Consider the following 13,330-nt stretch of genomic DNA (forward strand, 5'->3'; position numbering starts at 1 on the left):
AAAGAAAAGCCTGAGTCACCAGTAGGGAGGCACATTTACTAGTTCTTTCTCTTTTTAAATCATGAGCTACTCTTTCTTTTCCTATTAAAAAAAATTTTTTTTTATTGATTTCAGAGATGAAGGGAGATGGAGAGAGAGAAACATCGATGATGAGAATCATTGATCGGCTGCCTCCTGCATACCCCCTACTGGGGATGGAGCCCACAACCCGGGCATGGGCCCTGATTGGGAATCGAACCTTGACCTCATAGTTCTGTGGTCGGCAAACCGTGGCTCGAGAGCCACATGCGGCTCTTTGGCCCCTTGAGTGTGGCCACGAAGTTTCAATTGCACTGTACGTGTGCACCCGTACGTGGTATTTTGTGGAAGAGCCACACTCAAGGGGCCGCAGTTTGCCGACCACTGTCCTAGTTCATAGGTTGATGTTCAACAAATGAGCCACACCGGCCAGGCAATCATGAGCTACTTTTAACATGCAGAACAACAAATCGCATGGTTTTATCAAATCATAATTTTCCGTAGTTGCTTAAGATTTTTTTTTTTAAATAAGATGTGGTTGGAGCCCTTATTGTACCCCTCCTCACCCCATCCCTGACCCTCCTCCCCACACCTACCCACAGGGAATCATTACCCTGAATTTAGTGTCTACCAGTCCTCTGCATGCTTGCATGTTTTTATTTCATCATGTATGCATACATTTAGCCATGTAGTAGTCTTTTGCATGACTTAAACTTTAAGTAAGTGGTATAGCACTACACTCATCCTTCTGCAACTTGCTTCTAAATATTTTTTTCAATAAATACTATAAATGCATTTTCTCATCATTAGGATTTCCTCAATAACATTTTCTTTTCTCCAGCTTACTTTATTGTAAGAATACAGCATGTAATACATGTAACATACAAAATAGGTGTTAATCAGCTATGTTACCCAGTAAGGCTTCTGGTCAACAGTAGATTAGCAGCTACGTTTTGGGGGAATCAAAAGCTATATGAAGATTTTCGACTGCACCGGGGGTCGGCACCCCTAACCTCCACATTGCTCAAGGGTCACATGTAACTTCTTTTTCTTCCTAAGGAGACCCGGGCCCGTGCTGCGTCTCAGCCGCGGGACTTGCCTGCCTGAACATTTCCGGGAAGTCGTACACGTAGGTGGTCCCCAGGGACTGGGCCTGGAACCGCTTGGCCTGAAGCAGGTCCTTGGTGACGTAGGGAGTGTTGATCAGCATCCCGTGCTGGGCTCCTTGTTTGTTGCCAAAGGAGTGAAACATGATCTGGGCCAGAAAGAAAGAGACACAGAGCGTGAGGGAGACACGTCTCAATGAAATCGCAGCGCGGGGAGCAAACCTGTCACCTTACGGGACAAAGCGAGTGCCTGGCATTGCTCACCTCTCTTCTGCCTCTGTGGGCAGCCAGCACAAGGAGGGACAGTGGCAGATGTGGACACAGCCCCCAGAATATAACTATGACAGTACCACACGCGCACGCGCACACGCACAGCCAAACAAGATGGCCTCAAAGTGGATGGAACCCGGAGGAAGTCCGAATTTGGGTTAACAGCACTGAGCCCGGGGCAGTTTCCTAGTTTGACAAGGTTGGGAAATTGGGTGAAAGTACATGGGAACTTTCCGTGCTACTTATTTCTCTGTATTATTTTTGCAACCTCTGGAGAGGAATTATTTCAAAACGAAAAGATAGCTGCCATCCTAAAAAGGGGATATTTGACTCACTTCACAAAAGTCTGTCCTAGAACATGGTTGTGGGAAATACCTATGTCCCTAAGGGAACCGATGCGGGAGGCTGCAGTATAATCATCCAGGGCACCCCACATCCGATCCCCGACATGGTCCCAGATGGATTAAACACGGAATCCCTGTCCTTCCCAGGGGAGTGAACAACGGGGATTCAGCAGAGCTCGCAGGGGCTGCCGGATTCCGCGTGGCCAGGCAAGGCAGCCACCAAGTGCGTTTCCCTCCACGTCCCACTCGAGGGCGCAGCCTGCCTCTGCCCTGACCTGGGGACCCGCCCCGCCTTACGTTTCCGGATCTGGGGTCAGTGACTTCCTTGTAGAGGCTGATGTCCAGGTAGTAGCCTGACTCATTGGTGATGAACAGGCGGATGGGGATGGCGCTGCCGGCGGCCGTCTCGCGGATGTTGATCTTGACCTCGGCCTGGAGCACGCGCAGCTTCCACAGCCGGCTGCCGTAGCGCATGACCATGGAGCGTACGGCCTCCTCGATCTGCCCGGGTCACAGCAAGGCCCGTGTCAGAGCCCGGGCCGCACACACTCCCAGCAGCTCTAGCACTGACAGCCATGCAGTGAGGATACGCCGAGTGCACAATGCCCGGGCACAGTGTGTATCCAACAACTGCTGGCTACTAATGACCAAAGGCACTGGCCGAGCACTCAGAGCTCATTCTCCCCTTTTGTTTCGTGACTCAGAAGAGCCGGCATCTTTTTTTTTTAATCCTCACCGAAGGATATTTTCCATTGATTATTAGAGAGTGGAGGAGGGAGTGAGAGACACATGGATTGGTTGCCTCCTGCACCAACCCTGACCAGGCTGGGGAGAAGCCTGCACCCGTGGTATGTACCCTTGACCAGAATCGAACCTGGGACCCTTTGGTCCACAGGCCGACGCTCTATCCACTGTGCCACACTGGCTAGGGCGGTGCCAGCATATTTATCCCCCGTTTAGATGAGGACACGGAGGCTGGTGACCAACAGCTCGTGCTCCTTTGGGACACCACCTGTATCCCATCATGCATCTCCAGCCCACACATCTTCTCTGCTGGGAAGTGGGGGGACGGGTGGGGCGGGGCACCAGCATGGGCCCTCTGCACCCCACAGATGCCAGGATGAGGCACCAGGACCTCTTTCATCCCACAATCACCACCTTAAACCCTGCCTGCTCATGAAGAAAGAGTCAGCGGGGTCCCCGGCAGAGCCTGGACCCGGGGACAGGACACCCTTTTGTTTTGCAAGACGTTTGGGGCATCCGTGTGGTCCTCAAAGTGAGGCACGCTCATGCGCGTCCTGTAACTCGGTTCCCGAGCACCAGGAGGCGGTGCCCAGGGCAGCATGGCACGAAGAGCCATTGGTCCCCAGGAGCTGAGCCCAGAGCGGGCGAGGGCCCGGAGAGAGACCTTGTAGGGGTCCATGACGACGGTGGGCACGAAGTTGAGGAAGATGTGGTTGCAGTCGGTGCGCACGCTGGTGTTGTTGAAGGCCACCTCCAGCTCGTCCATGGCCTCCAGGAGCAGCCGCTCGCCCTCATTCTGCAGGTACTCGAAGGAGGCCTCCTGCCAGGGGGGGGCAGCCGCTGAGGCAAAGCCTCGGAGAGGAATCGCTCTGCTCCCAAAGGTGTGCCCGGCGAGCACAGTAGAGCCCCCTCCGAAGGCCTGGGGCTGACAAAGGCTGTGCGCCTTCACCGTCTGTGTCCGGACGCTCGGACAGCTGGGGCCTGGCTGGCCCTGGAGGGACTGCGCCTTCCAGAGTCAGCCGAGTCCTCGATAGGAAACAACTCCCCGACGAGCACACCTTCCAATGCAAACCAGCGCCTCCAGAGCCCCCACCCCAACCACCTCCTCCGTGGGGCTCTCACACTCCAGGACGCTCCCCCCTGCCCAGGTCATGCCGGCTCAGGTACCGACACCTACAGACAGCCCTGTGCTTACAGCCCGCTGAGACTCCCCGAACTGGCCAATCCCAGGCCTGCTTACCTGCCTCACCCACTCCTTCCTGCAAAAACCACAACAAAGGCTCTCGCCCATAACAAGCTCCCCCGCCCCTCCCCACGCCCCCCCGCACCCCCCCCACCTCCTGACAGCCCTGGTGCATCTCCATGTGGCCCTCCACGGCCTGGCGAGCCCCCCTCTTGGGCACTGTGAGTAACGCTCTTTCCAATGGCAACTGCCCCCTGATCTGCTGGCCTCACTGCACCTCAGCAATAATAAAACCGATGCAAACATCTACTTGACCGAGGCAGCAAATCAGAGATTAGCTCAACATCCATCAACGGGGGATCAGTAAAAAAAGTTACACACAGCCGAAACCGGTTTGGCTCAGTGGATAGAGCGTCGGCCTGCAGAAATAACAGGGAGCAGGGGGTGCGGGGGGCGGGAGAGCTTGTTATGGGCGAGAGCCTTTGTTGTGGTTTTTGCAGGAAGGAGTGGGTGAGACAGTTCCTCAGGGGAAGAAAGAAACACCCCGAGACACGTTACCTTCGTAATCAGGTCCGAGTGCCTGATGATGGCGCGGATGAAGAACCTGTAGTCGGTCACCTCCCCGCCCTCCTTGACCTTGGCAGCGCCCAGGTAAAGGTGCATCTTGTGGTTGGCGCAGGGCACGGCCGTCACGTCAAAATTGCGCATCCGGCTGAGCTCCAGCTGGAAGGCCAGGGCGGGCTCCAGGTGACGGTAAATGCGATCTTCTGCAAACTGCAGGCCGACGGAGAGAGGACGGACAGACACACAGACAGACACCCAGTTGGACGCTGGACCGTGACCCTGCTAGGTCCACACCCTGTCCTGCAGACCGCTGGTGTCTGCGGGTTTAGCCCTCGAAATGTACGGTCATTATGTCATAATTGTGAGCAAGCCCCTGGGTTCAAGAGGGCTGGGACTTTGCAGAGATCCAGACGACATGCCAGGCTGGCGTGCGGGCAGGAGGCTCCCGGGTGAGCCCAGCTGCTTCCCAGCACCTGCCCACACAGCCAGCCAGCTCCCTCTCTGGCATAGGACAGGGTATTTCTCAAGAAGTCACTGACCCTTGGTTTCCTTATGGAAATTCGTCCTCAAAAGAAAGCAACGGATAATGCTTGAGACTAGAGCCTGGCCGGCGTGACTCAGTGGTTGAGTGTCAGCCTGTGGACCGAGGGGTCTCGGGTTGGATTCCGGTCAAGGGCATATGCCTCGGGAAAAGGCTCCTCCCCAGCCTGGGCCTTGGTTGGGGCTGGTACGGGAGGCAACCAATTGATGTTTCTCTCTCACATCGATGTTTCTCTCTGTCTTTCCCGCTCTCTTTCACTCTCTCTAAAAATCAAGGATTAAAAAAAGAGAGAGAGAAAAAAAATAGGTTGGGAGGACCATCTTTCTGAGTCCAGCAGCAAGTCCAAAAATTGTCCCCATGACAGAGGGACACCTGCAGTGAAGGCTGAAGGGCGGGAGGCGCGAGGTCTGAGCTCCACATGGAAATTCGGGGTTCTCCTTGGAAATACCCCAGAGGAAGCAGGGGAGTCTGCATGAAAGTTGCCACGTTCTCGAGCACGGGGATATCTTAAGGACTGGGACAGTCTTCCTGAAAATCAAAGATGCCGGGGAAGAGAGAACAGTATCACTGCTTTTGGTCATACCTCATCTCTTGCTCTGAAGGTGAAAAACTTGGGAAATTCTTTCTGCAAAAGAGAAATCCACACAGAAGACCATTAAATCCGGCAGGACGCGTGTCAACACACGTGTGCTTGTTCTTTACGATGACCCCATCTGCTTCTAGGATGAATCACTTGGAAAGCCGTCCTCCCTAGCGCTCCATCTCTTCCACCCCCATCTGCAGCGTAAACGTCAAGTGAACGGCTCTGGGTCTTGGAGAAGGGAGGAGACGCAAACGGGGCGCCGAGCGCCGACTGACCTCCTGGGCGATCAGGAACGTGATTCTTCGGAGCCCGTAATCCACAAGAATGTTTTTCTGCATTGAAAACCAAACACACAATGGAATGGTATCAGCCACAAAATGGGATCAAGTCCTGATACATGTTACCACACGGATTGGCCTTGAAAGCATTATACTGAGGAAGATGCCAGTCACAAAAGACCTCAGACTGTCGGATGCCATTTATATGAAATGTCCAGAACAGGCAAACCCGTAGTCGGACAGTAGATGAGTGGTTGCCTGGGACATAGGAGGAGGGCACCGGGTTGGAGAAAAATGGGGAGTGACTGCGAAAGGGTAGAGGGTTTTTTGGGGGGCGAGGGGGTGAGAAAATATATTATAATAATGTTTACACAACTCTATGAATATACCAGGATGCACTGGTACACTTTAAATGGGAGAATAGTGTGCTATGTGAATTATATTCAATGTTATATTAAAATATACAGACTTTTTAATATGTCATGCAATCTTTCATGATGTTGACAGGTAGCCAGTTTGATTCCTGGTCCACATGCCCAGGTTGTGGGTTTGTTCCTTGGTTGGGGTGCATGCAGGAAACAACCAATAGATGTTTATCTCTCTCTTCCCCTCTCTCAAAAATCAATAAAAACATATTTTTAAAAAAACCTACTGATAATGTTCTGTTAAAACGAAGAAAAAACAGGCAGGGGAAATATGCCAATACTTTCACAGTGGCTGCCTCTGGACGGTGAGGCCGTGGGCTTTGTTTTAAAACCTACTTTTCTGATTTGTCTGCACCTTAAACATGTTCTATGATGAACACCGTCAGCTGTTGACTGACCAAGCAAAGGCTAGGTACATCACTGACATTCACGACATTATCCATGACTCAGCACCAGGCCAGGTCCTCTGGGGGACCTCAAGTCCAGTCCATCAGGATAATATGGGGAACACAACACACACAATCACCACCGAACCAGGAGGGTCAAGAACTAACAGCCAGACACCGTGGCTGGCAGATGTGATTATATATGAGCTAAGAATCTTAGCATCCCAGATGGGGAAACTACGGACCAGAGAGGTACAGTAACCTGCCTGAGGCCACCCAGCACCTTCCTGCTGTTTCTCCGACCTACACCTGCCAAGCTGCTCCACGTCTGTTTGCAGCTGAGGCCCTTGAGCATACTAAACAGGTGTCCCTTTTGCCAGGGTGAGACTGGCAATGGCCACCACGTTTATAAAAGCAACCTGCGGTTACCTGCGTACACGGATGTCAAGGCCAGTGACCATTTCAAAATGGTGACTTTTCTGGGCTATCCCAACACACATTCCACCAAACCCAGAACTATATACTGAATGTGTTTCTGTGCTGAGTGGTGTATAAACTCTGTCATTTCATCATTGCACAGCCTAAGTGTACAGATTCTGTCATTTCATCATTGCAACCCTGGGAGAGAGAAATGCCACCCCCGTGTTATGGGGAAGAAGCCAAGGTTCTGCTTCATTCGGCCACCGCTGTCCATGGTCACGGCCATGGGGAGTAGCAGAGCTCGGGTGAGAAGCCAGCTCTGTGGCTCTGAAACACTCAGCAGGTCCCGGGCGCACGGGACACCTCCCCAGGACAGCCCGTCCTCCTCCCCCGGGACCCAGAACCAGAGGCACACGCAGGCACCTTGGACTGCACGAAGGTCCGCAAGATCGGCACCAGCTCCTCATCCTCCAGGTGCTCGGCGCACTGGATGGCCACATTCAGGATGTGGATGGGCTCTTCGCGTAAGTTCTAGGAGGGAACAGGGCAACGGCGTAAAGGACCCGGGCCCTGCCCGCCCCTCCCCCGCTTGCTCCTGCTCAGGCACTTACCTTGCAGTCCTCCTCACAGTACACGGAGGTTTGGGCCTTGCTGAAGAGGGGGGTGTCCCGGGGCACGTTGGCGAAGCAGGAGATGACATCATCGAAGTTCCTGGGGATGCGGGACAGAGAGGGAGGGCTGAGGCCTTGCTCTGCCTCGGCCGTGGGTCAGGCCTGAGTCCTCCCTTCTCCCAGCCACCACTCTGCGAGCTCATTCTGTTCCTGACCAGGTCCAAGGCACCACGGACGGGGTCTTTCCCAAGAGGGAAGAATGACCCCATGTGATCTGAGATCACGAATAAAAGAAAGGCTGTCTGGACTCTGGGGCGTCAGCTGGGCCCCCCTTTTACCAGCTAGGAGGCCCTCATGATTCACCCCACGTCTCTGAGTCAACTAAGGACAACAGAAGTAACCACTACAGCTCCTAGCACTGTAGTGAAGACACAACATAACCCAAACACAATGCGCAACACGCAGGAAAGGGTTTAAAAAAAGGCACTAATTACAGCAGGACTGATCACTGACATTTACTATGCTATTTACATATCAATGATACTTTAAATACAATATTAAAATGTACTATTTCACTTAATTTTTCTGGTGACCCTATGAAGTAGTTCCTTTGCTTATTCCCATTATACAGATGAGAAAACTAAGGCACAAAAAAAGGTCAAGCAGTTAGCTTCGAGTCTCACAGTCAGGAAGCGCAGAGCCAGAACTCGCACGCAGGCGGGCTGACACGAAAGCCCCCACTCTTGGCTACAATATTGTTAAACTGCGATTATTCATTTGTTGTGCGATATGTCTGGGCCGCCCCCACCGCATGTGTCACATGAACAGAGGGGAGTCAGAGGCAGCTCACTCGGCCCCCTCGGGGTGCTGGGGAGGCACTCTGGGTACCTGGTGAACTCCTCGAATCTCCTGAAGGCGACCATGGCGCCCATCCGCTGGCACAGGGGGGAGAAGCCGCTGTCCATGTAGAGCTCGGTGCTGTGTCTCAGCAGGTCGGGATTGGTGATGCTCACGGGCACGGCTATCCTGCAGGGGGACGGCCGGTGGGGGTGAGGTCGTTGCTGCGGATCTGGCCCCACGAGCTGCTCCTGCCCTGGAAACCGGTGAGCCAGCATCGGAGCTCTCCCCAAAGGGGGCATCCAATTGGAGGTGGAGGGGACTGAGGTCAGCGCCAGGGCTGAGGACTAAGAGCTCAACAAGTGAATGAATGAATGAATGAATGAAGCATACATAGGAGTGTAGTCCCAGCAGGGTCCCTGGGTAAATCCAAAGTAGTGAACTCAGCCAAACGGGATGAACACTCTCAGCGCCAGTTTCTCCAGGAGTGTCCCGGGCCCGGAAGCCTGGGGAGGGGCAGGCTCAGTTCTAGAGACACCCCAGGCCTCTGCTCCCCTAACACTGCATACCGGTTGGGGTGGGAGGAGGGCAGCATGAACTGGAATTCCACCACGCAGGTGCCGTCCGGGAGCTGCCGGTGCTGCAGGCTGTTTAACTCGTAGGCGATGTAGCCCCTCCGCACATACACCTAACGGGACAGGAGCACAGAGGACATTCTCTCAGGGGAGCGCCTTCGCAACCTGAGAAAATTCAGGCTGGAGAAATGACTTCTAAATTATCTCTGAGCCATCGTTAAGAGCAACTTCGTTCACATTTCAGAATGTTACTTTCTCTGCAAAGGGCTGGATAGTAAATATTTTAGGCTACAGGGGATATATCATCTGTATCACAACTACTTAATTCCACGCTGTCACAGACAATATGTAAGTGAATGGATATGGCTGTTCCAATAAAACTTTATTTATAAAAACAAGCAGGGGGCCGAATGTAGCCCACGGGCTATAGATGACCAACTCCTGCTCTAGATTAGTCCTGTCCAATAGAAATGGGATACAAGCCACGTATGCAATTTTAAACCACTTTAAAAAAAGGTATCAGGTAAAGAGAATTTTAATAATAACTTTATTTCATCCCTAACACCTAAAGTATCACCATTTCAACAGGTAATCAATATGAAAAATTAGTGGTTGCATCTGGAGTTTGGATTTGGGGAAATTTCCCACTATGCCTGATACAAATGGTTTATGGAGCCTAAAGTGTGCAAACTGTATGATTTATGTTCAACATGTGCTTTCTTTCTGGGAGTTTAGAACGCTGGTGTGTGCTAGCCAGACGGTGCCCCCAGTAAAAGCCTGGATGCCGAGTTTAACTGTGCCCTGCGAGGCAGCAGGAATGGCACACGAGATAGCAGGGGTTGCCAGCAAGGACTCTGGACAAGGGCAGACCTAGTGTGAACCCTCGTTCTGCCACTTCCTTGCTGTGTGACTTTGAGCAAGTTGCTTCACCTCTCTGAGCCTCAGTTTTCTCCTCTGTAAAATGGGAATAGTAACGGTACTACCTTATCAGTAGAATAAGATCATGCCTGCAAGGGTGTGGCCCGGGGTCAGGTATGTGGATGCTAGAACTGGCCCGTGCGGTACTGTGCGGTCCTAGGGGCCTCTCCCACTTACCTCCAAGGATGCCATGCAAACCACCTTGTTGACGTGATAGAAGAAAGTGGGCAGGACGTCAAATATGGTCGTCTCCGAGAGTATTAATTTCTACAGGAAATGAGAAGGAAAAAGAGAGAAAAGTAAACCTGAATAAATTTTTTTTAATATATATTTTTATTGATTTCAGAGAAGAGATAGATAGAAACATCAATGATGAGAGAGAATCATTGATCAGCTGCCTCCTGCACGCCTCCAACCAAGGATCGAGCTCACAAACCAGGTATGTGCCCTTGACAGGAATTGAACCCAGGACCCTTCAGTCTGCAGGCCAACGCTCTATCCACTGAGCCAAACCAGCCAAGGCAATAAATTTTAACCAACACTCGGATGAGTAGGAGGGGTGGGAGCAAGGGGGAGAAGCCGGTAATGTTATCGCCAAGCACTGCCAGTACCGCAGGCCCATAAGATCTGAATGTGGGGCAGCTCTGAGTTGACTGCACGGGGCTCCCAGACGCAGAGGGCACACCTGGAAGCTTGTAGATGAGCAGAGTAGGGGGCAGGGGAGCCCCGGGAAGACGAAGCCGAGACGAAGCCATGTGAGGCTGGCAGCTTCCCAAGCTCCATCGCCTCCTTCCCGGGCGAGCCCTGCTGCCTGAGAGCCCCCCATGCTCCCTGCCCACCCCGCTCCTCCCACCCCCGCAGCCCCTTGGGCAGCCCCGGCCTCACTGGACTAAGCCGCTGGCATCTGTGACTGTGCCTTGCACCGAGGGCCAGGGAGCCCGCCTCCCCCTAGGCCCCACCTGGGCCACAGCCTTGCCCTGTGGAAGGTGGAGGGATGGAGACAGCCTCACCTTGAGGTTTTCCGGGCAGAACTGGTGGCCGTACCTGTCGATGGCCGACAGGAAAATGGACTCCACCTGGTTGTGCCTCAGCTCGTAGGAGGGGAGGTGGGAGGCGATCAGGACCTGTGGGGAGGGGAGGGAGGGGCCGGGGTGAGCCACCTCACAGGGGAGAAGCCAGGGGCGAGGCCCATTGGGCTGGATGTGGGCGGCAGCAAGGGGCTGTGCACGGTGGGGACGGAGCATGGCACCCCCGAGCACAGTGGCGACCGCGTCCCACAGCCCCACCTGTCTGGCTCTGAGGGCCACTTTGCAGTGCTCGGTCTTGCTCAGCTGCGTGAGCTCACTGAGGATGGCGGTCAGCTCCTCCGACAGGGAAGGGTCTGGGCCACAGAGTTCATCCTTTGGGGGAGGAAACAGAATCGAGCGGCTGTTGTCCGGCAGAAGGAAACATGCCGGCACCATCCTCAGCCAGGGTGTGGCTGCCCCGGCAAACCAGACAGCTGCCGGCCTCTGCAGACACCTGGCACAGCCGGAGGCACATCCCCTCCCCTTTCCACCATCACCCTATCCATTCATTCATCTACCCAAACACACCCTAACCGCCCCCCCCTCCCCCGGGTAAGAAAAAAATACATCTGAGTCTGTGCCTGCATCACTACCAAAGGCCAACAGTGATGGGGTGCTTCCTACGGCCAGGCAAGCAGCTAGGCCCGTGGTCGGCAAACTGCTGCTCGCGAGCCACATTTGGCTCTTTGGCCCCTTGAGTGTGGCTCTTCCGAAGCCTTAGGAGTACCCTAATTAAGTTAATAACAATGTACCTACCTATATAGTTTAAGTTTAAAAAATCTGGCTCTCAAAATAAATTTCAATCATTGTACTGTTGATATTTGGCTCTGTTGACTAATGAGTTTGCCGACCACTGAGCTAGGCCCTCGACATTCATCTCCCCAAATTCTCCCAACCCTTTGAGGAGCTGCCATCATAATCCCCAGTTTACAGATGAGGAAACTGAGGTCAGAGAAGCAATATGCCTCACCCCCATCATGCCAGGAGTGCCTGGCACACAGCAGGTGTTGGTTATGAGCCCCCCTAGGGGCTGACAACGTTTATCGGGACACAGCCACGCACATTCGCTTACAGGGTACACAGGCAGCTTTGAGCGGTCCGGCCTGAGACCGTATGACCTGCAAAATCTAAAATATTTCCTCTCTGGCCCTGCCCGGAAAACGCCCGCAGACCCAGCTGCCCCTGCCCGGGTGGGGCGCCCTGCCCCGCTTACAATCAGCATGATCACCAGCTGGTTCTTCTTGGCCACCTGCGCGTGGGAGAAGATGCAGTGCAGCACCTGCGCCATGTCCGGCTTCAGCTGCTCCCGCAGGTTGATCACGCACTTGTCGTAGTGGGCTGCAGGGAGACAGGGCCACGGGGTAAGGTCCGGCCCCGCCCGCCCCGGGGCGCGTCACCTGGGCCAGGGCGACTCTTGCCTTGTTGGAAGTGGTGCTCGACTTGTAAGTATCTCTTCAGGAGATCCAACACCACTGCCTTCATGTAGCCACGGGTCCCGCTGCGGTATCTGGGGAGGAAGGGAAGGCGCCTGAGCGGTCCACTCCACCTCTTGGCGCCTGAACATCCCCAGGCAGGGCTTTTAGGATTTCAAAATAAGGCAAACGAGTCAAGTCTGTGGGGGATGCAGCCCTCTGACCCTTCGGCCTGGGAGGGATGCCAAGTTGGTTCATTTGCATGAGCTGTAGGGCAGAGAGCAGAGCCTTGCCCAAGGTCACACATCACGCCCGAGCCTTCGGATGGCGCCTGCCCCATCCCCAGAGAGAAGGAAACACACTTACAGAGTTGGGATGCTGAAAGGGGTCAGCCTTGCATGCATGGTTGAAAAGAAAAATTTCCAATTAACCATCCACTGTGTAAAGACAGTTTGGAAAAAAGCAAGACTTGAAAGGCATTTACCAAACGGTTTGTGTCAATTTCGCTTCCCTTTAAAACCCAATTTTAACCTGGACGTTCCCTAGAACATTTCTTCTCGGTCATCTTGAACACAGGGAGTGGGGTTTCTCGGGAGGTGTGACGCTGAGTTTTAGAGACGCCGAAACCAGTTTAACCCCAGTATCACCCAATAACAACAAAAGAGAAGAAGAACCTATAACACCCGTTTATTCAAGTGCGATTTTAAAAATACACAACATGGCCCTGGCTGGGTGGCTCAGCTGGTTGAGCATCGTCTCGTGCTATGAAAGGTCGCTGGTTCGATTCCCAGTCACCAGGTTTTGGGTTCAATCCCCCAGTTGGGGCACGTATGGGAGACAACCAATCAATGTTTCTATCTCACATCTATGTTTCTCTCTCTCTCTCTCTCTCTCCCCCTTCCTATCTCTCAAAAAAAAAATTAATGAAAACATATCCTTGGGTAAGGATAAAAATAATTAATTTAAAAAATGAATCCACTTAGAATGACTTATTGTGCCTGAGGTGCTTTTATTCCCATTTTATAAACTGGCAAACTGAGATCCACAG

General features: G+C 53.2%; 1 protein-coding gene across 5 annotated transcripts in view; it reads right to left on the bottom strand.

Moving 5' to 3' along the window:
- The window catches only part of ACACB (acetyl-CoA carboxylase beta), an 85,337-nt gene that overhangs the window by 15,975 nt on the left and 56,032 nt on the right, over positions 1 to 13,330 (bottom strand). For 4 of the 5 annotated variants that reach the window (XM_070399244.1, XM_070399241.1, XM_070399243.1 and 1 more), the window contains 16 exons: positions 12,649 to 12,675; positions 12,289 to 12,377; positions 12,084 to 12,208; positions 11,090 to 11,203; positions 10,814 to 10,927; positions 9,981 to 10,070; positions 8,880 to 8,998; positions 8,362 to 8,499; positions 7,474 to 7,573; positions 7,286 to 7,393; positions 5,629 to 5,685; positions 5,354 to 5,395; positions 4,224 to 4,439; positions 3,147 to 3,302; positions 2,036 to 2,239; positions 1,118 to 1,273 (listed from right to left, as the gene is read on the bottom strand). In XM_070399244.1, the coding sequence (XP_070255345.1) occupies positions 1,118 to 1,273; positions 2,036 to 2,239; positions 3,147 to 3,302; positions 4,224 to 4,439; positions 5,354 to 5,395; positions 5,629 to 5,685; positions 7,286 to 7,393; positions 7,474 to 7,573; positions 8,362 to 8,499; positions 8,880 to 8,998; positions 9,981 to 10,070; positions 10,814 to 10,927; positions 11,090 to 11,203; positions 12,084 to 12,208; positions 12,289 to 12,377; positions 12,649 to 12,675 (1,855 nt within the window). The remainder of the gene's footprint in view (positions 1 to 1,117; positions 1,274 to 2,035; positions 2,240 to 3,146; positions 3,303 to 4,223; positions 4,440 to 5,353; positions 5,396 to 5,628; positions 5,686 to 7,285; positions 7,394 to 7,473; positions 7,574 to 8,361; positions 8,500 to 8,879; positions 8,999 to 9,980; positions 10,071 to 10,813; positions 10,928 to 11,089; positions 11,204 to 12,083; positions 12,209 to 12,288; positions 12,378 to 12,648; positions 12,676 to 13,330) is intronic. The other variant, XM_070399245.1, reaches the window with a different exon arrangement.

The sequence above is a fragment of the Myotis yumanensis genome, unplaced genomic scaffold (assembly GCF_028538775.1).
Source record: "Myotis yumanensis isolate MYYU_CA2020_CCGP unplaced genomic scaffold, mMyoYum1.0.hap1 SCAF_19, whole genome shotgun sequence".
NCBI lineage: Eukaryota > Metazoa > Chordata > Mammalia > Chiroptera > Vespertilionidae > Myotis > Myotis yumanensis.